The 22,010-nt window shown below is 40.5% G+C and overlaps 3 protein-coding genes across 4 annotated transcripts in view; 2 read left to right on the top strand and 1 right to left on the bottom strand.

Annotated features, from left to right (window-relative positions):
* Window positions 1-14,606, top strand: part of LOC108088675 (frequenin-1) — a 30,267-nt gene extending 15,661 nt beyond the window's left edge. For both annotated transcript variants that reach the window (XM_017186609.2, XM_017186610.2), the window contains exons 2-8: window positions 1,110-1,322; window positions 9,169-9,193; window positions 9,782-9,830; window positions 10,629-10,718; window positions 10,774-10,852; window positions 11,166-11,254; window positions 11,327-14,606. In XM_017186609.2, coding sequence (XP_017042098.1) covers window positions 1,259-1,322; window positions 9,169-9,193; window positions 9,782-9,830; window positions 10,629-10,718; window positions 10,774-10,852; window positions 11,166-11,254; window positions 11,327-11,494 — 564 coding nt within the window. In that variant the 5' untranslated portion in view covers window positions 1,110-1,258 and the 3' untranslated portion in view covers window positions 11,495-14,606. The remainder of the gene's footprint in view (window positions 1-1,109; window positions 1,323-9,168; window positions 9,194-9,781; window positions 9,831-10,628; window positions 10,719-10,773; window positions 10,853-11,165; window positions 11,255-11,326) is intronic.
* A 168-nt stretch (window positions 14,607-14,774) lies between these two features.
* LOC108088674 (enhancer of split mbeta protein) lies at window positions 14,775-16,064 on the bottom strand. Its single transcript, XM_017186608.2, has 2 exons — window positions 15,354-16,064; window positions 14,775-15,045 (listed from the first exon to the last, which is right to left on the bottom strand). The coding sequence occupies exons 1-2, from the start codon at window positions 15,648-15,650 to the stop codon at window positions 14,878-14,880; spliced, it is 465 nt and encodes a 154-aa protein (XP_017042097.2). The 5' UTR covers window positions 15,651-16,064; the 3' UTR covers window positions 14,775-14,877.
* A 4,486-nt stretch (window positions 16,065-20,550) lies between these two features.
* Window positions 20,551-21,924, top strand: LOC108088587 (putative uncharacterized protein DDB_G0271606). Its single transcript, XM_017186437.2, has 2 exons — window positions 20,551-20,938; window positions 21,440-21,924. Exons 1-2 carry the CDS (start codon window positions 20,672-20,674, stop codon window positions 21,743-21,745), a joined length of 573 nt encoding a protein of 190 aa, XP_017041926.1. The 5' UTR covers window positions 20,551-20,671; the 3' UTR covers window positions 21,746-21,924.
* Window positions 21,925-22,010: the final 86 nt, after the last annotated feature.

Genomic DNA, 22,010 nt, shown 5'->3' with positions numbered 1-22,010 from the left:
GATGACTATGTACTTGAATAAAACGTGAACCTTTTCACAATGAAAGGTCTTCATTATGTTTTTAAAAGCGGAAATGTAAAAACTTTGCTTCTATGATATTGTACTTCACTTTTAGGGTTATGAGTTTAATAATTAAATATTTTCTGTATTTCTTCTATTTTAAAGTATACAAATTGCATACAAAGTATTCTCTCCTATGTATTTTATTTCTGTACCTTAAAAAATTTTGAGTAACTATATTTTAAACAGATTAAATAGCAATAACTGCTTAACTTAATATTATAAACTGTTTGCTCTATTCTTATTCATAATTTGTGTTGTGGAAATATGCATGGTTATAAGATTTCCTCGCATTTCCTCGAACGAAACCCTATTTAGTTAGGTGACCATTCAGAATAAATTGCGGATATAGCATTTTGTGTGGGGAAACAATATTGCCAAAATGAAGTGCTATTTCGGGGTATGGAAATGCGGAATTCGGAATTCAGAATTCGGTTGAAATTGCCCAAAAACTGTGGGACGCTTCCACCGATAAAGCCAGCCTATGCCGTAAGTTTCGGCTCAGCTGAGTTTAGTTGAGTTGAATGACGCACTGACTGATGGCCAAGGAGGGGCTGAAAGAGGGTGTAAAGAGGGGTAAAGAGGGCTAAAATGGTGGAGGAGAGGGTTGCAGAAATAAGAGGTAGTAAAGGGACCTAAAGGACCTGAAGGACAACTTGCCACCCCCTCATTGTGCTGCGGCTGCTGTTGTCGTTGCGGTTGTTCTTTGCCTTGTTTTCGGTGATGTTCGAGGTGGATGGATGGATGGATGGATGGATGGGTGGATGGATGGATGGATGTTTGGAAGGGGGTTCGGGTGACTGTAGTGGGTGGGGTTGGTTGTTTTTCCTTGCCCACACACAAAAAGCCAGCGTTGACGTGCTTAAATATCAAAGTACCCTTCGCCTCTAGGGGCCAACGGCTCGTCAACGGATGGCAGGTGCAGTTTGCAGTTTGCAGTTTGCAGTTTGTAGTTCCTCGTTTCCAGTTTGCAGTTAGCAGTTGCCCGTTTTTTGTTTTTTTTTTTTTGGGGATGACTATCTTTAATCTGCTGCCACTTGTACTTGCAGATCGAACTGAGGCCGAATCGGGATAAGACACGCTCCCCCAATCACCTGTCACTGAACCACTTGGCCAGTCAGTCCAGCGAGCGTAGGAAAATCCAAGCGAAGGAAGCGGGAAGGAGGAGCGAGCATCGTCATCAACAGGAGCCTTCGCCATGGGCAAGAAGAACTCGAAATTGAAGCAGGACACCATCGATCGGCTGACAACAGACACATACTGTGAGTACATCTCCATCTGCCATATATCTCCGCACGGTGCGTATGCCGGCCACAAATCACAGATATTGGGTCTGTTTGCCTGTTGGTCTGTTGGTCTGTTCGCTCGCTTTGGCCATTCGTTGCGTTGCTGGCAGCCTTGAACTCCCCGGGAATGAGTTACGGCTTGTCCGGCGGCGTTGCCTGAAAGCCTTTTTGGCAGCTACGGTAATGTCGCCATGCTCCCAAAAGCCACCATCAAACTATATATCAGGGGAGGGGTTTTCGCAGCTCTCGCAGCTCTCGGGAATCCCGGCAATCCTTTTGAAACTGCTCATTCTACCCGCAAACGGCCATTCATTATTTCTGGGATTTGCTCAGCAAATTCCATTTCACTTAGCCGTGCTTGGACAGCATTCTCAAGCCTACTTTAGTTGTCCAAGGATGAGCAAAATTTGTATAGTTTTTTGGGAAAAAATGCAGGGGAATATTTAAGCTGACTAATAATACTCTTTGAAATCAAATTAATAAGGGTATATTTCGAGTGATCAATTTAAAATTGTATTAAATAAAAGGTACAACCCTTTATCATTTTCTTGAGTTATTTTTTTTATTCAGGAAAAAGAATATTAGAAAGCGTAATTCCTAATATTTAAATTTTTAGATTTTATTGTTCTAAAAATAAACGTTTTCAAAATTCTGATAATTTGTAACAATAAAATAATACCTATGCAAACACAAAACCACAAAACACAAAACTGGTTTACCTGCCAAGTGAGGAAACATCTTTGTCAAAAACCCATTTATAATGCCTCTATTATAAAGTTCACAGTTCAATTAAATACAAATTCAGTTGTCATTGGAACATCACCGATTTCAAGGGGGAAAAGTAAATACCCCGCCTTAAGATGTCACAGTTGAAACTGTGAGCTCTCTAATTTGTTTAGCTGCCACAAAATGTAGCGAAATTGGTTGGCCCCACTTCGAGTGGACTCGGCAGTCGAACACTTTTCGATTCCGCACCCTGATGGCCCCCCAAGGCTTGTGTTCCATTTAATTTTTTATGTAATTTCTCCTGGACATCCTTACATGCAAACACACACTATAACACACATACGTGTGCGCCACCAAACGACGGAGCTCACAGTTTTATATTTTCTAATAGTTGCACATGCCATGAACGCCCTGAGGGGACAACAACTATGTTCGTCTGCAAACCACCTCGTTTTCAACCGAAGGCTCCTCCATCGGTTGCTCCTCCATTGGAGGCTCCTCTATTGGAGACTCCTCCATTGGCCCATTGCGTTTCGATTGCAGTTTAAGCGCCCGGCTTTAAGAGTTTTTCTTTTATTGTTTATTGCCTCGAGTGCGCCCATAAGTAGGCAATACTTTTGCCGCATTTCTTTTATCCTTCTCTTTTTTCTTGTTTTCTTTTTTTTTTATACCACCACCATATGTGAGTTCAAAGTTATATGGCGCCTTTAAAACAGTTTTATGGCATTTTCATAGTATTCGAGTTTTCATTGAATGGCTTAGTTTCAGATTAGCGGTCGGTTTGAGCCTGCATTTAATGGCAGTATAAATTGAGGGGCATTGTTTTTTGTTAGGTGGTTCATTAGTGCGGTTTTAGTGTACAAAATGCTAGCATGAGTCTGTCAATTATACGGCTCATTCATTAGCTTGAAATTCGGTGGACTAATGAGCTTATTAGCGGAATTTATTAGCTTCACAAGTCTTAATTCATTGTGGTTGTATTAGGCACACGGAAAATAATCACCAACCTGGTGATTGATGAAGTAAGCTTTATAATTAGCTAATTAGGTTAATTTAAAAATTTGTAAAATACCTGGTTGTTAATTTTGGTTTTTGAAAATGGTGTCCTTGAAAATTCTCAATTAATTCCTTGATGGTGTCTTAATATGTTAAACGCATTAAAGAGTGTGCTGTATTCATTGAAGATTTTAATACATTTTCATGGAAGCAGTTCTAAATATAGATATTAGTATATGTATGAAGGTGTTAGAAAATTAATGGACTTAAGTACTCGAATTAAACAAGTTATGATGCCTAAGTAGCGCAAGTTGAATTAGCAAATTTGCCACGCCCACTTTTCTATGAAAGCTCTTTTGATGTATTTGTGGAAGACTGTTATTCAGATTACGGGATGTCTAATAGTCGAGGCTAAAAAAATGCTTCTTATTTTTATCACCCTGTCATAAAATTTTATATTAAGAGGGGTGTGTAATAAAAAGAGGGGCATGCAACCCAATAAGGACGCATTAGAGTGCAACAGCTCAGTGGACGGAGGGCGAAAGAATAACAAGTGGAAATGTGTGCAACATTTGATTACTTTTTGCCGCCCCTCGACTCGCCACATGGCTTCCTGCACCCTATTTTTTATGTACCCCCCTTACTCACCCCCTCTGCATCACCTTCTTCGCCACCCCTTTCTTCTCCACCCCCCCTTTTTTTATTCCCCACACAGCATGCATGGCTTTCATGTCAATTTCTGTTTGTTTTACGCTTCGACAAACAGTCGCAGAATGGTATGCTATGACGGTATGGCGGGGCTTGGGGCCAAATCGCTTATAAAACTAAAATGCACGACCCTTGCCAAGGGACCAGCGATCGCCCTGGCCCCTTGAACCTTATTCAACCCACACCCATGGCTTACGACACACAGCAGCAATGCAGCAATGTCATATTGCAATAGCATTCGGAACCGCATTCATTTGGCTTTGGCACATGCATTTCGCTATGCAAACAGACAGGACAGGGACTGTCGAGGATTGCGAAAAGATGCTATGTCCTGTTACACCCACTGTAGCTTCCCCTCCTCCCTTTTTTATCCCCTCACCAATCCACATTTTCATCCGCCTGTGATGGCTCCTCCCAGCTGATTTCGCACGCATTGGCTGGCACTCAAAATTCACTTCAATGTTGAAATTATTATTGCACTTGTTGTGTTATCCCTCCCCCCTCCCCTCCTCTCCCCCATCCACATGTGTGTGTGTGTGGGTGGGTGCATGTGTATGCCTGGGTGGAGCTGCATGGGCGGCTGGTTAAGGGAGCACTCAGCTTGTCCTGACATTCTGTCTGGCATTTAGCTGTGGAAATCAAATGTGTACAAGCAACAAGCAAAGCAGAACAACACTGAACAGAACAGAACGGAACAGCCGGAGACAAGCAGGCGCTGCACTGAGAGAAAAGAGGTACTGATATATGATTTAGCGATTAAAACAGTATGTGTTGACTGTTCGTAGATTTGCACTTATTTTATTTTGATTATAAAGTGGAGGTCAGCTAACTGTCTTTTAATTTGTTAATTAGCCAATTGGAACTGCTTGTGATTGAGTATAACCAAGTAATTTCTGGTATAAATATTTGACTAAATATATTTAACTTGCTTATAATATGCTGAAGATTCTTTGTACATTTGAATTCTATAAAAGACTTTTATAATAAAAGTAATTTAATTTTAATAAAAAAAGTAATTAATTGCAATATGTGTCTGGGTTTAATGAAAACAGTGTTGCTTATGCAAGAAGGCAATTAATTCAAATACAATAACCATTTATTAATGTCTAAGGCTGATGTATACCAGTTTATTTGTAAAATAAATATAATGGTGGAACTAACACTTTTATTTTCCTTAGAGTGTTTAATGAATATATTTTTTTTTTCAAATTTCGCTAGGTGTAAGTAAGGAAATCAGAAGACGATCGAAGGTTTGAGCAACTGGGAGGAGGCTGGGTCTCCATTTCCCGGCTTGCTGGTCCTTGCAGTCCTGCCCCACTGAGCACACATGTTGTGTATAATTTGCTAATGGCGCCAGCAGTGGGCCTCCCTCTCCAACCCCCTCTCTCCATCAACCCTTTGCCCCCTTTCCCTCACCCCTTTTTCATCCAGACCGCCGCCTTTTGCCGCAGTCGTCCATTCATTGACTCAGCTTGTCGATTCAGCTCCGTTCCGTTCGGTTCGGTTCTGGTAAAACTCTGTTCGATTCTGTTCGATTCTGGTGCTGGCATTCCCTGGCTGCTGCTCGTTTATAGACGCAAATTGATAAAGCAACAAACAGAAAGCGATTCGCCAGGGAAACGGCGGGGGGGAAAACTGGCCGTATCGTCATATAACGACATTAGAAAATTGCCAATCGATGGGAAATTATGATGTGCTTTGAGTCAACTTCAGCTGCCAGCGACGTTTTAGCATAACATGAACAATGAATGGGGGAATGGTAAATGGTGAATGGTAAATGGGGAAAGGGGAAAGGCAAACTCAATCACGGCTGGAAATCGAATCAATGGCAACTGCACTGTTAATATGCCATTTGATCGGTTCGCATTGCAGCAAACAATTATTGCCAAAGAGCCAAAGAGCCAACTAACCAACAAGCCAAGAACATCAAGGGGTTCTGCATATAACTGAAGTGCTGCTCCGAAAACTTTGAGACCAAGAAGTTTTCTTCTAGTTTCGTTTAGAAATTCGAATAGTTTTGTGGAGCACGTGCATTTTCAAAACAACGAAATTCAATTAAACAACGTAGGTGCAAAATTTTAAGTAATTTTTTTAGGATTCAACTAACCGAATTGCTTTATTTAAGTTAATTTAAAGGAAAACAAATTGTTTAGATCTATCATTTATAAGATTAATTTATAGTAAATAAAAAATGTCATAAAAATTCGATAAACATTCCATATGTCAGATCACAAAAAACTTGAAAGTTTTATGATTACATAAATATAAATGTTAGTAGTTCCTATAATTTTTTCAGACTTATCAGAAACAAACGTTCCAAAATTATAAAACTATTTTTTTTAAATTTTTAATTTATTTATAAATATGAACAGTTTTAAACAATAACTTTGTTATTGTAGTTTCTTTATAAACAATTAGGAAAGGACTAGTTCTTGTTTGCTCTGCCTTCTAAAATTGAGTGGAACTAATTTTAGATAGGATCGTGATTAATTAGTGGGTGAATGGACCTGGCAAGCGAGCCGTGTGCCGAGGACCAATTTCAGATAGGATCAGCTCCGCTGGCTGTATACCAGTTGCCAGGCCAATTTGCCCGAGATGAGGGTGTGTTGTGTGTGTGTGTGTGTGTATTTGTAAGTGGGGGGACAATGGGAAAAAGGTAGGGGAAAGGGAAGGGGGAGGGGAAGGGGGAGGAACACCGCCCACAGGTGAGCGGTTGCGTTGCGTTTCAGTTGCGTGCAAGGCCATCAAGGGGTTAACCGCAGACATGCGATGTGGCTGTGCTCAGGGTTAAGCCCGAGTGGGAAAAACCAAGAGCGGGGGAACCAAAAAGGGGGAAGGGGTGGCGGAAAAGCGAGGTCACTTGTTGCCCCGCCTCGGAATCGCTGGGATCTAATCAAGTTTGGTAAATATTTGAGCCGAGTTGGCGACCGACGCACATCCTTGCGGAGCTCCGTTGCAAGGTTGCTGAGTTTGGTGGCCAAAAAACACGCACAGTCCTTGTGCCTCTCTGTCTGTGAGGGAGTGCGTTAGTGTGTGTGTGTGTGAGTTTATGTTTGCATGTGTGTGTGTGGCCCGCATGCAGCTCGCAGCTCATTTAAAGTTCGCTTCTCGTTTTCCCACTTTTCTTCTTTTTTTTTTTTTTGTTTGCGACGAGCGGCGGCAGCATTAAAAGGGGTCAGGGGGCAAAGGGGGAAAAGGGGCGGGGCCTTTGCCAGTCATTCATTAATTAGCATGTGGCCACACCCAGCGGGAGGTCCTTTGCTGTGTCACCACCACCATCACATTCGTAACCACCGCGCTGAATGTGCGAGTGTGTGCGAAAAGTTGAAATTAAATCAGTTTAAAATTAAATTAAGTAAATACAAAAAGGCCAAACTGGCGGTATTTTGGGATCTTTTTGTGCGGCTGCAAAAAATGCAAACGAACAAAAAAAGAATTGAATAAACGCTGCGGGCCACAAACAGCTTGCTGGGAAAAGCAAAAAAGAAAAAAAATAAAATGGGAAAGCGGGGAAAACGCCGCCTTGTGCAAATAAACATTTAAATCGAAATAATTTTCACCAGCGTTGGGATCCCGGCAAGCAGGACTATGTACTAATTTGCTTTACAGCTGCCGGCGCTACACAAACACAAGCACAAACACAGTCAAAGTAACAAACAGATACACATACACAAGCACATATACACATACAGAAAGAGCATGAAGCGGCGATATGTATTATTCATGTAGCCGCAGTAAAAGTCGTCGGCCTACAAGGATAACGCTCCTTGGAGCTTACTTAGCCGACGCGTTGGCGTGCGCAGACTTTTAACAAGCCTGCCGGGCAATCTGTGGGTTATTCAGATACACACGCATATATATTATAGTACAGCATAGTATGGTATGTGTTATGGGCCTAGGCCGTGGCCAATTTCAATTGCGTGCAGCTAACGCAAAGCTTGGCGCCGGCAAACAAAAAAAAAAAGAAAAAATGGAAATGAAAATGAAAAAAATAAAAATAAAATAGAAATGAGAGGTCTACCTCTCGAATTGCCACTGCCCACTGCCACTTTTATCAAGAGCCATGTTTGCACATCTCCATCATCGTCAGCGGCTTTGTCCCGTTTTGTTTTTCATTTTGAAAGTGCTTTTTGGCCCACCTTGCCACGCTCACAAGCGTTTGTACATATGCCCAAAAGTCTGCTGTAATTCAGGGCCAAAAAGAAAGTCAAAGGGAGGAAATGTAATCATATGTGGAGTCGGAGCTATTAAAATACCAAAAATAATTACAAAATAAAAGGGAATTGCTTAATAAAGGCATTCCTGCATTTAATGTACATTTTAATGTGTTTGCTGATTTAATAAAATAATTTGATGTTATTTTTTGGCCCTTCTAATTTGAACAAATAACTTTATTTTCATTTATTTTGAAATTACAATGTATTGCTGTATTATCATAGGAATATTCCATTAAACAGAAATAACAAAATAGTTACTTTTTTATATGGGAGGTAACTACTCTGTTTTATTGGCTTACATAAAGTTTCAAAATAATGGATACCCTTTTAAATAAGCATTAAATTACCTCTCACCCACAATCGAACTATTGATGTTTTAGTTTTGCCATCCATTGTGCCCAATAATTCAAACTGCTAAGAGCCTTGATGTTATGGCCGTGCAGTTTAGATTACGAAATAGTTCTGCGAAAGTTATAGCCTTCCCAGATAGTGGCGCATAACTCTTGTGCATTTTGCGCCGTGTAGAGGTAACCCTGAAAGCTTGTAATTAATTAAATGATTTATTAAATGAGTTGTGCACTCGCCATGGCTGATGCACTACCCAAATGGCTGGCTGCCTGCCTGCTCGTAAATTGTGCCTGCATATTACTCATACGCAGCGTGTCGCGGATATCAGCAGCATCAGCAAAAGCGCAGATATGAAGGATACGAATGGCATAGGATAGGAGGATTCAGGCAGGGGGAACTTGTCCGCTAAGCCTGTCAAGTGAACGCCATCAATCTCCAAGGGCAGTCTAGCCTTAGGCCAACTTAAGCCGCCATAACTCAGCGGCTCAGCAAAGGCACTTGAGTGTCGGCTAAGTGGAATGGTATGAGTTGGTATGAGTTGGTTACCAATGGCATGGGATGCCTTCAGGACGCCTTCCTTCGCTTCATCCTTCCTTCTTTCGTTCGGCGATGGGGAATTGATAGCGGGGTGTTGGTTTGGATTGGGGGTGGGGGGGTGGTTCGCTGTTGATATTAAGAATGATAGCCCCGGGACCCTTGAGGCGCAACTAAGTGCGACCGCTTAGCCAGCTGCCTTGTTTTTTCCCTTTGCAATTGCCCCACTAATCCGGAACTTTTCCGCTTTTCCCCTCTCTCTCTTTCTCTTCTCTCTCTCTCTCTCTTTGCAGTCACCGAAAAGGAGATTCGTCAATGGTAAGCATTCCCATGGATTTCCCACACCGAAAAACCCTCTAGCTTGCTACTCTTTTTTTTTAAATTATTTTTTTCGTTTCACATTTGTCCGGTTATTTTTCCCCATTTTAATTTTCCCTCGCGATTCGATTCGTTGCGTATAATTAATGGCGGAATTGCAGCAAATTTGATCTTGCTGTCTGCGGTTGCACGGGGGAAAGTTCAAATTAATGGCAGCACGAAATAAAATGTAAATAGAATTTAAAATGCAAAAGCGCGTGTTCGTGTGCGTCGTGAGGGAAAGCGAGTTTTCCCGGAGGTAAACATTTCCACCGGGTCAATATTTGCCTTTCATTTGTTGTGCGCTCCCGCAATTATTGGTTTTTAATTTAATTTCTTATCTATATATATTATTTCTGGTCCTATCTGGCTATCTGGCTATCCCTGTCTCACTCTCCCTTTCTCTCTCTCTCTCTCCCTCTTTTATGCTAATCTATTTATCTCTCTATAAAACCCCGCTGTCTCTTTCTGTGAACTCTGTGTGCTATGCTATCCGCTATCCCGATTCGATCCGATTCGATTTGATCTCTGACCTCTGACCCGCCGAAGGCACAAGGGCTTTCTCAAAGACTGTCCGAATGGCTTGCTGACCGAACAAGTGAGTACCACGTCCTTAATGCCATCACCATTACCATCATTTACCTGGCTTTCATCATAACCGACCGCAAACGGAATCCTCTTATTTCGGCTCACTCCAGCCAAGCACAATTATACTATATAGAGTATATAGTAGTATGTGAATATATTTTACACACATTTGTACTTAAGCCGAAATCCTGAAATGCGGTTTGTCCTTATTTTCAAATGTTCGTTGCTTTTTTGTGGCTGACTTTTGTGGCAGGATAAAATAAATACAAGTTGTGCCGTACATGTGTCCAATGTAAGGACCTTCGACCCCGCAGGCGGGGTAATCCATTCATTGATTTGACATTCTCAACTATTTCGATTTTCACAGCTGCAGCGATGGCAAATAAACTGAAGCTGCATTCTCCTTCCCAATAAGGAGGACTCGTCCATAAATTTCCGTTTGCCAAGCTTACACACAACACAAACACTAACACTTGCATTCACACTTACACCAATACTAGCGTATATGCTTGTGAGAAAGGATACCTTATTGAAAGACCAGCCATCCCCGAAACATCTCCGTGCGAGTCGTTTATTTCACTTAACTGGAGAATTTCGAAATTTTCACTCTAATGCTATTTTATGTGTCTAGTTCTGACTTGCTTACTCAACTCCACTGAAGCCCAGTCGATGGGAAAATAGCAAACATTTACTTGTCTAACCGCTCTCCTCTCACATCTACCCATCCCTCTCTCTATCTCTCTCTCTCTCTCCCTCTCGCCCTCTCCCTTTGTTTTCTGGGTGCCCTCTCGCTCTCTCTTTCCCGCAGGGCTTCATCAAAATCTATAAGCAATTCTTCCCCGACGGAGACCCCAGCAAATTTGCCTCCCTGGTCTTTCGTGTCTTCGACGAGAATAATGTGAGTACCGATTTTATATCCTTTCAATCCCTTCAATATCCTTGCGTTCCTGCAGGACGGCGCCATCGAGTTCGAGGAGTTCATTCGGGCCCTGTCCATCACATCGAGGGGGAATCTGGACGAGAAGCTGCACTGTAAGTTAACTGGGATACTGAAGGACTTTCCTGCATTAGCTTTGCAGACTGTGTACATCAATTTATAGATATGGAGTGTGAGCCAGGAGTGTTTTATTCAAGTAATTGCTTGAAGGACTCTTGAGTATCAGCCAAGAAAGTGTGTATATTTATAACACTCAGGAAGCCATTAAGCGCTTTCGAGAATGAGTTTTGTGGATATTTGTGGTTTGCATTCAAACATGAGAGTTACCTATTAAGAAACATATTTTATTGCAATATGTTGATATTATTTTTTTTTAACAATATTAATATTTTGTTTAAAATTTCGCAGGGGCCTTCCGTTTGTACGACGTGGACAACGATGGCTACATAACCCGCGAGGAGATGTACAACATAGTGGACGCCATTTACCAGATGGTAGTAAGTATCGTTTCAAATAGCAACCCCACTCCCCGTCCAAAATATGTTACTACAGTGATCACTCGCTTGCAGGGCCAGCAGCCGCAGACGGAGGACGAGAATACGCCGCAGAAGCGGGTGGACAAGATCTTCGACCAGATGGACAAGAACCACGACGATCGATTGACACTCGAGGAGTTCCGCGAGGGCAGTAAAGCTGATCCACGTATAGTGCAGGCGTTAAGTTTAGGTGGTGATTAACCGCGGGACCTGTAGTCAAGCGGCGGAGGGGCGGGGAGGGAGCGATAGTGACGGTGATAGGAGACAACGAATCAGCGATCAGCAGGGTCAAAGGTCGCTCCACAAGCACGCCCACAAACACAAACACTCGAACACACACACACACACACACAACCGTGTACCATATGTCATTTGACCTTTTTGCGGGGGCAGTTTGTTAGCCCCCAAGACCTCCCCCTCCCCCCTTTACACACACACGCACATTCACACACACACACACACAATGTTTAGTCCCTTGAGAACTCGTCTTAAGTGAAATTCCAACTAATAGCAAATTATATACGCATATATACATAATATTTCAATTAACAACAGCCAAGCCGCATAAAGCTAAACCAAAATAGAAAAAAAATAAGAAATGAAACAAAATTGTTATAAAAATTCACAAGCTAATTGAAAACAAAAGAACACCAATTTAAGTCAAAGAGGCGCTTTTCTAAAAAAAAAAAATCATATTGAATATATATATATTTGTGTGTGCAGCAAGAATCGATAAACTAGGTATTGAATAATAAAAAAACATAAGTAAATTAACTATTAGACACTTGCTCCGTAATGATCTTATGCATTTTTATTGAAATGCTTGCCAAGCAAACGATAAATTCAAACCGAAAACTATCGATAAGTGCCGCCAGCCAAGCGATAGCCGATTAATTAGGCCGATAAATAGTTGGAATTTTTTTGCGAAAATGCGAAAACAAAAATCAGAAACAGAATCAGAATCAAGTGAAGCTATAGCTACTCTACCTAAATATGGATATATATAGTGCCGCACAGGACTAAGCTGGCACTTAAATACTTAAAAGTATATACCGATACTTAAACTAATTCGCTATTGGCTTAAAAGCCCCTCGATTGGTTAATTTTTTTTTCTGTTTTTGCCAGTCCAGCTGCTCCAACTGTTGATAATCGAACGTGTTGATAATCGAAATTGAAGCTAAAACTAAGCTAAAGCCCCACACATACCTATTTACTCCGTAGCTAAACCAGATAACCGACTTTGTTAACTGAAAGTCCCCAAAAAAAAGGATAAAAAAGTTGTGGACACACTTGCATGTGGATAATATAGCGATAATTAGCATGCGGCTTAAGTACTCCTCTTGGAACCTCCGATTCTTCAGTCTTCATCCAGCCATTCATTCATTAGTCTCCACTCATTGAGCTTGACAATCAACCTGATTTTGCTGTGGACCATCGAATGGTTCCCCTCACAAATACATCTTGAGATACGATATCATGCGATCACATTCATTGAGGACAAGAGGAGGCACTCCTAGAAGAATCTTTGATAAAACTTTAATCCTTTTCTATGTGTTTATTGTGCATGCCTTACCACAGCAAGGATAATATCAAATTGTGTGTTTCTACTCGTATTTGTACTTGTTTTTACACCTCACCAGAGCTTGAAATTATATCGTATAGGGGGGCAAACCCCCTGCCTTAACAAAACAAAAAAAAATATTATGAAAACAAACCGAAACTATCGCCTTCCATCATCGACTCTCTCTCTCTCTATCGCTCCATCTCTCTCTGATACACACACATGACTTTCTTTTTTGTTAACTTTTTTTGTTTGATGAGCTGCTTCCTCTTCTGTTTTTAAAGGAAGAGCCATCTAATCACCATGCTAAAATAATTTCTATATTTTATATGTGGTTCAGCTTTAGGTCGTAAACAAAGCGTTATTGTAAAGGAACTTTCTCCGTAGCCCGTTAACTGAACATCTTTATAAGAATCCACATCCTATTAATCCTATCTATCCTTTGCCCTCATACATTTTTACTCCTATTTATAATGTTGCCTTGTAGAGAACTCCCTAAGTTTGGCTTAAAATTCCGCTTTTCGCTTAGAAATCCTAAAACCTTATCGTAATCGATATGCTAACCAAAGACTTTTGCTTTGCCGCTGAGGTTTCAGATTGGATCGGCCCTAGATAATGCTTGTTTCATCCTCTCTGACACCGATATTCCGATTCCGATTCCAAATCCGATTCCGAGGTTTCCACCATATTTTTTTGATTGCCCAGCACCCGATTCATATTTCTAGTTGTACACTCGTATTTAAATAAACCTAGATAAAGGCCAAATAAATTGATATACACACTTATATATATATATAGGGAGAGAAATATATATATACATATATATATACACACAGATATTGATAATTATATATACATCTATTATTAAATAGAAGTCCCCATTTGTATTTTACTTGTGCAATTTGCAAATTGTTTTTGCATAGATTTATTGTTGGAAACGATTTGAATTTAAGAAGACACACACACTTACACTGCACAAGTTTGCATGCCTTCCTGTCCTCGAAAAAATCCAAAAACAAAAAACTTAAGCAAAAACCAAACCGAAAACAAGAAATAAATCAAGCGAAGCTGAGAAGATATCGATATCTATATATATATACGAAACTATGAATATACCTATACATATATGCAACAGATACAAATCAACAGGTCGATGGAAAACCAAAACTAAAACAAACTGCAGCAACAATCAATTTTCGCGCTTCTTACACTCAAACTTTGAATTATTGTGAACTACATATATGTATATTGTACATACAACGGCGGAAAGTTTGAGAACGTTAACGGAAAATCCAATCTAGGATCTAAGAAAATGCCATACTCACGGCCACAAAAACACTTACACACACACACACATACACACACGTATTGCTATAAAAGCCTATAGGAAGCCTAAAGATAATCTCAAAAACACCTTTTGTCGACTACTCTATTGATATGTATTTTTTTGGGTATCTAGTAAGCTACTACATTGATAACGTTAACGATACTGATAACAGATGAAAACCTTACTTTGTGTGCATTATATTCAACATAAGCAATACTTAATTTAGCATTCGAATGCATTAAGCAATGTTTATTAACAATTAAATCAATTCGAAACGAAAACAAAACCAAAACAAAAACCAAATCCCAAGTGGAAACTCTCATTCATACACAACACATTCTACACACACTCACACACACACAACTAACAAGTTTTTGGAATTATCGCGAAAAGAAAAAGAAAAACTAAAAGCAAAAGAAATCAAATTGCAGTTTTATTTAATTTCGTTACTGATTTTTAATCACTTGGAAGTTTACAATGATGTTTTATATTCTATTGTTTGAATGGAACCTTAAACTAGATCTAAGTAAGTGTTATTAAAATAGTTAATAAAGAGGTAAGACACTTTGGTGGATATTATTTAGGAAGGTTACCAAGGTCTCCATACTCGACGTTTGGATGGCACAAACTGCTCCATTCCCTCAAGGAATCTGGAGTTGATTAAACAATCGTTGCGATGCAAAAATCGGGAAACTTCTAATGTACACTGTTGAAAACCAGACCAATAACGCTCATTCGCAACTCGATGGTTTTGGGGGCGGGTGATGAGATGGGCGTGGCGGCGATATTGCGCTGTCTGTGCAGTTGGTGAACGGTCAATTCCAGGATGTCTGCTTTCTCTAGTTTGGCCAAGGCCTCGGCGTCCTGGAAAAGTTAGAGTGAAAGTATTATTTGTATCCAATTGTATCTCGTTTCAACTCAGCAAGAGAATCAATGGCATTCTGTGTATTTAAAATAAGATTTTAATTTAAAAGGCCTATAAAGGCCTCATTTATTTAACAGGATCCATGAAAAGATGTAAATTAAAGTGCACTGCCAAACTGCTGGTTTTCCCGTTAAACAGACTTTTAAAGAATTAAAATACTAAAACAATTTAAAACTCAAAAAACATTAAATTTTAAATATGTAAGCACTTGTCGTAATCTTTTTTAATGTTAATAAGGTTCACTCACCATGTAGGTCATCTCCTTGAGCAGGTTCTTCAGCTCCTCCAGGCAGCGGTTGATTCGCGCCCTTCTCTTTCTCTCCAGCAGAGGTTTCATCACTTTGCGATACTGATAAGTCCGCGACATGGCTCCCTCCTTCAGGCCTTGGCACTCCTGATCCCTGAGACTTGACATCGTAAGTCGGATTCCTTGCCTCCAAATAGTAAGCCGGGTCTTGAGCGACTGAATGGATCTGCAAGATAGAGCAGCTTCAGCTTTGACATTCCCTCGGCAGTGGAGTTCAGGGTATATTGTTTTTGGCATGAAAATAATAAGAAGATTTAGTTAAAAATTGTATTTATGTTAAAGTAAAATAGTTATTTATTTATTGAATTTTATGACTTTATGATAATATAAAACCATATGTATTTTTTTCTTTCTCCGGCGAATGCTTTATACATATCAAGTGCAGCGAGGTATTCAATAGTCGTCATGCACTTAATTATTTAATTTTGCACTTAGCTTCTCCGATTTCTTGCAGCTTCTGCGACCAAAGCAGCGAAGTCAACCCAGTAAACTTTTGCACATGCTTGCTTCATTGAGGAAAAGTGACGATGGCAAAATTGGTTTCCGGTTTTCGCTTACTCATTTTGCCTATGACTTGGAATAAGAAGAGATGGTACTTGGGTGGTCAATTGCATAAGGAAAATTGGCGATATCCAACAAGCCACACGTACACTCACAAAGTTATTACAAAACTTTAATTTGCACTTGTAAAAAATGTTAAAAACAAGCTTTTATACCCTTGCAGTCATCCCAAATTAATTAACTAACTATTAATTTTCAATATTTTCACTGACTGTTCATATGGTGATGCTGATCAAGAATATATACTTTATGCGATCAGAAATGTCTGCTCCACTGCCTTGCAAACTTCTGACTGAATTTTTAAAACCCTCTGTAAGGGAATTTAAAACGATCATGATTTATACTAAATTTTTATTGATGCATTTAGGACTTGTTTAAAGCCATTAGAAAAGAGTTTAGTAGAATATATAAATTTAAAAAGCTATGAACTTGATAATCATTTTATTTTCTGCGTTCACTTGACTATTATACAATTTGAACTGGAGCCGGAGGGAATCTGGTTCTGGTCGCTCTGTTTATTTGACTTTATTGCAGTGGCTTCAGCGGCAGCTGAAGTGTCTCAGTTGCATTGTTGTTGTTGATATTTCTGCAGAGGGCTGGGCTTTTCAAATGGCTTTTGAGATTGCGGCGAGTGCGGGTTTCCCACGCTCGATTCCCACTTATGGATGTTGCACGCGAGTGCGGCAAGCTGCTGAGGCAAGCTATTAAACGCCACAAATGATCGTTGGTTGGTTTGTTGCCACTGTCTTTCTGGGTGGAGGCACAATGGACAGGGGGGTCAACACATGTTGTGTGCCAGAGAACTTTGCTCCGCTCCTGATCCCCATCATCTAGTTGTTGTCGCAGCTCCCTCTGTTTTGACTGCTCGTGCGCAAATTGCAATGTTTACTACACTCTGTTTACTATACTCTCACCAAATTTGGATATTTACGGTCGTTTTGACGGTTAATTATGGGTAAACTGGTGGGCAGAAGTAATATTTTTGACTGTATGAAATTCGACCCACCTACTTTATAGGATTTAAAAAATTTTTTTTTTAGGCGTCAGTTTATTTTTTTAACCTCGTGTATTGAAGTTTTTTAAAGGTTTGGTAGTTTGGAGGATAGGTAACCACAAACTGCATCTATGAACTTGAGGGCAAAATATCTTAAGAATTGCATCCAATGTTTTTGTTCTAAAGCCAGTAAATTTACTAGATGCCAGTTTTAAAAATTTTTTTTGGGGTGCAGCGCAGGTGAACTAAGATTACCCTTTTAGATTGTATAATTTGACCAATTGAGACCAACAAGTGATTAAAACATTTAAAATTCCAATTTTAGAACAGAGCTTGTTAAAATTTTATACATTAATGTGTATAGTTTTACAAATTCTCGCAAGTAGCTGAGCTCTTTTTCGTTCCTTTCCATTTCGAATCTCAGAACTTGTTTTGATTTCGCCTGATCTTGAAGAACCTGGGGATTACTTAGGATTTAGGCCTCCACAAGTGGAGCTCGGCAGTGTAGATCCATCACGTCTTCACTCAACACACGCAGCTCATTAACAGCTTCGCTGACAACTTGTCCGCGATTCTCCCTCGTAGGACTCCCCCTTCTTTCGACCCCCCTTTCCCCTCTCCATAGATCCCCCCCTCTCCATAAACCTCCCCTCCTTTTCGAACTTTTTCGCCCGGGAAGGAGCGTGGGAAATTGTGCGTGGTGATGGGACGTCGGGCGGTGGAAATTGGCGGGCTCCTTTGGGGGACCCCACTGGGTGACATTGACAGCTTTTCGCGCCCGACGACGCGTTGGGCATGCAACACTGTATTACAGAATCAGTGGGTCACGGGAATTACAGATCAGATTCCTGAATGCCAAGCCAAGCTTGTAGTTTTCGTGGAACTAGAAGAATCCCAACGATTCTGATAAGAGGAAAGCGGAAGTCCAGAAATAGACGGCAGCTCACATAAATTATGGATCGTATCGAGTATCGATTAGCCCGGGACAAGCGAAGGGAGATAGGGAGACATATAATATATATTTTTATTACCCTCCCAGGGATATGCACTTGTTGGGTTCGCTTCGTTTCGATTCGGTTTCGGTTCTACGAACATGCTTAAGGAGATCGGAATACATATATAGTATATCCCCCAATCTGAAACGAAGTTGTGGGAAATGTTTTCCCAGACCAACAGCTAATTGTCACTCCAAGGGTTGTCCCCTGAGTCCAGACGACAGATAAGGAGGCAAGTGAAGCCAACCGATCAGCGTCAAGTGAAGGGCTTCGAATTCCTCCCCCGAAGTGGAGTATCGAAATTACATTTGTAACAGACGTTTTAGTGCACAATGCTCGGCTAATGGGGCCAACGTACATTCACATATATCCATCTGAAATCCAAGAACAGACACACTTAAGAAGCGGCTACAGGCTACAAAAGGCAGGGGAAGTCGCACACGCGCAGATCTGACTTACGGAAAGGGATCCTCGGAGGCACAATGGGATAAAAGTAATAAAGATGTATAAATAAAATAAAATGGTTTAACGGTATTAAAAATAACCAATGATAATATATAACATATTATTTCAAAATTATATTTGGATGATTTTCCATATTTATACTCTTCCAATTGGGGAAAAAAATAAGTACAAGTTATTTGAGGTAAATACCACATAAGTATAATACACTTAGATCATTTGTTTTATTTTTTTTATTTTATTTAAGTTCCTTATAGTTTTCCTTATACCAGTCCCACTGTGCGCGTTATCAGTGCGACAATCAGGCATTCCATTTCCCCCAACGATGGATCTAATTCCACGGACAATGGGCCGCAACGCCCATAAAGTTGCTCATTAAACATATTTCAATTGTGCACCATCTCGAAACTGATATCAAATGGGGTTGCCGGCAATGATTTACATTATAAAAATCCCCGTTATCTGGGTAGTTTTCTTCCCCCTTTTCCCTTTTCCCCCTCATTCCCTTCCAAAATTTCAATATCTCGGTTTATTTCCCGAGATATTCCCAAGCGTCCAAAAATAGACTCAAATTGTAACGCACTTGAAGTGCACTCTGAAACATCTTGAAGTCCAAATAAAACAGCAAAGGGACTTACAAAACATATATATTTATACAAAGGGCAAGGCGCAGGCACGCCAGGCATGCGATACTACGAGTACCAGGGTGCGAGCGAGAGGGGGAGAGAGAGGAAAGGGGCGTGAGGGAGAGGGAGTGAGATGCATGGCACACACAACATGTGAATGCGGAGTTCAAGTGCATGCCGTGACACAGACACGCACACACACATACAGACACATAAATACACACACACAGATGCACAAATGAGTGGCCGCTGCAAAGTGTTTTTTCCCAGGCGCTATTTATAGTACATATTCCATTGCCGATCCGATCCGATCCCGAAACGATTCCATCTTGTGGCACTACGATTATGACGCTCTACACTATGCTTCACTTTTCGGGAATTACCGAAGTTGGAGTACCCTACATTTAGACTCTACATCATCAGAGAGTTGGAAACAACCGAAAAGTTCACCGAAAATAATAAGCGTTGTTGCTAATCAATAAAACCTGTTAGTTTAATCATCTGTTAATATAATCAATTTAAATTAGTTAAAGACTTTAAAGAATCCTTTTTTTGAAAAATAACTTCAGATAATAACTGGCTACCCAGTCGCTCAATTCTTTCTTTTGTAAATAAATTATTTGGTGGCATAGAAGTAACTGAAAAATGTGTTATGTAATCTCAAATAAATGAAATAACAAAATTTAAAATGATTATCTAAAAAATAATATATATTTAACAAGTATACTAACAATTATGCTTAGATCATCTTAGGAAATCTTGCTCTTGCAAAAAGGGTTAATTAATTCCTGATAGAATGCATTATTAATAAATAAGAATTTGTGTAATTGTACAATACCAATATTTACAGCATGAAAGTACACTGCTTTAATTATTAGTTATTGTTTCCTTAACTAAAAAAAATACAAAAGATATACCCCAGCTACCCTGTCAAAAGGAAAACAGGCGCCAAAACATGCGGTTTCTCGCCACGAAAAATTCGGTTCGGGATTTGGATATGGAATGGATATGGCGGAGTAGATGAGCAAGATCGGGGAGATGAATATGGAAATGGAAATGAATATGGAAATGGAAGGGAAAATGAAAATGGGACTTTGGCTGCGCGACGGCCACATGCGCCGCTGGATGTTGCATGTTGCACAGTCGGTGCAGCGAAAGTGTTGCAGCTGTGTGAGAGAGAACATCTATTTTTGGGTCGATTGTGCGGCGCTGGTGCTGCCACATGTGTTGCGCCGCTAAAAGGCATTGTAATGAGAGCAGAAAATAGAACCGACTCCACTTGAGCAATGTCCCATAAAGTCGGAATCGGAATCGGATTCGGAGTTGGAGTTTTCGAGTTTGGCGCGCAATGTGCAACCGGCAACTGTGCAACCAGCAACTGTGCAACCAGCAACAAGCAACCCGCAACACATGGGCCCACGAGTTATGTTTTATTTTTAATCATCGGGAGAGTCGGGATCTCCAAACAAACGGGAGAGAGTCCATATAAAGACGGGAGTGGCGAGCGGTTCGGGACAGTCTCTTGCCGCAACTCGACGCGATCGAATCGGATATATCCCCGTCTATATATATTTAAATATCGGTAGTAAGGCAGGACCAACAGCAGAGCCAGTCGCATCGATGGGCGTCATCTACAAGATACTCAAGCAGCAGCGCAGCATGGATCTCAGCTTAAGTTCTGCCACAAGGTGCAAGGTGCAGGCGGCCATCAAGCAGCGCCAGCAGCAGCGTCGCCTCGAGGATCACCTCGATCGGGATCGGAATCGGAATGGGGATCGGGATCAGGATCAGCACAGGGATCACATGCAGCCCATCAAGGAGGACCTGGCCGAGCAGCAACTGCAGCAGCTCTGCCGATTTCTCGCCGAGAATGCAGCCCGCAAAAAGGTGAGTTGACTTATCTATCGAAGGACATGAGCAGTGATTTGTAAGAAACATTTCCTTTAAAACCACTCCGAAGAAAATACTCACTTTCAATTCGCTTAAATAGATTTACTTGAGTAAAAGTAGTTTTTCGTAAATATTATATTTGTCTGTCTTCATAAGATAAAAGGATATCTTAAAAAGTAAATTAAAAAGGGAGAAGAAAAATTTATTTGATCATTTTAACTAAATTCGCCTTTATTTTTAAACCAAAAGAAAATAAAAATATTTTTGCACTTAAAAGTAATTAATTTTTTTTATAAATTAAATTTGACAATCAAAAAAATGATAATCACAATATAAATATTACTTTGTCAAAGAAAAGTTTTTCATGGCTTGTGGCATTTAGACAATCGAAGTTTCACATATTTTAAGGACATGTATTTCAGCTTTGCAAGACGAAAATAAATAGAAACATATAATTAAAAGACCAATATAATAAATTCTCTTTATTTCTTTATTCAGCGCCAACGCAACAAGCTGCATTATCAGTGCAATCTGACTGAAGACAATGATGCCGATGAGGATGTCGACCAGGAGCAGGAACCGGAGAAGGAGCACTTTAACCCGCCTCCTCACGAGATGGACCTGGAGTTCATCGAGCAGCTGCACCAGTCCTCGCCCGCCACATCCTCCAATTCCATGGGACCGGCGCCACGTGATAGCATCCTGCTGAAGATTCGCCACCAGATCTTCGAGAGAAAGCGGCAGAGGCAGCGCCAGCTGGCGGAGCTGGTGCAGCAGCGGCTGGTGGTGTGGCGACCTTGGTAGGGACTCCCCTCTTCCCCCGGTGGGGATTCCCCCCAAAAAGTCGGAGAGAGAGATCCGGGAACTGAGACTAGTCTAGATTAAGGGTTAGGCTTAAGGATGCTTTCTGTATTATTCCTTCTGCTGTGTGATCATCGCGCTGCTCTTCCATTTTCCCACACTTCTATAAATAAATTTACTTTTTTTTTTCGATGTTAACTTTAATTTAGTAATAAAGATTTTTTTGGACAAGAAATACCTGTGTTGAAATTGTAAAATACCTTCCGAA

This window comes from Drosophila ficusphila, unplaced genomic scaffold (assembly GCF_018152265.1).
Source record: "Drosophila ficusphila isolate 14025-0441.05 unplaced genomic scaffold, ASM1815226v1 contig_198, whole genome shotgun sequence".
Taxonomy (NCBI): Eukaryota; Metazoa; Arthropoda; class Insecta; order Diptera; family Drosophilidae; genus Drosophila; species Drosophila ficusphila.
The sequence above is the reverse complement of the archived record's forward strand: the minus strand, read 5'-3'. Positions and strand labels throughout refer to the sequence as shown.

Bases quoted from the DNA above. Each gene is read 5' to 3' on its own strand.
- LOC108088674 (XM_017186608.2), bottom strand. From the start codon at position 15,650: ATGCCAAAAACAATATACCCTGAACTCCACTGCCGAGGGAATGTCAAA. The intron at 15,046-15,353 runs GTGAGTGAACCT...TAACTTTTCCAG, and splicing joins TCAAGGAGATGACCTACATG to GACGCCGAGGCCTTGGCCAA.
- LOC108088587 (XM_017186437.2), top strand. From the start codon at position 20,672: ATGGGCGTCATCTACAAGATACTCAAGCAGCAGCGCAGCATGGATCTC. The intron at 20,939-21,439 runs GTGAGTTGACTT...TTCTTTATTCAG, and splicing joins AGAATGCAGCCCGCAAAAAG to CGCCAACGCAACAAGCTGCA.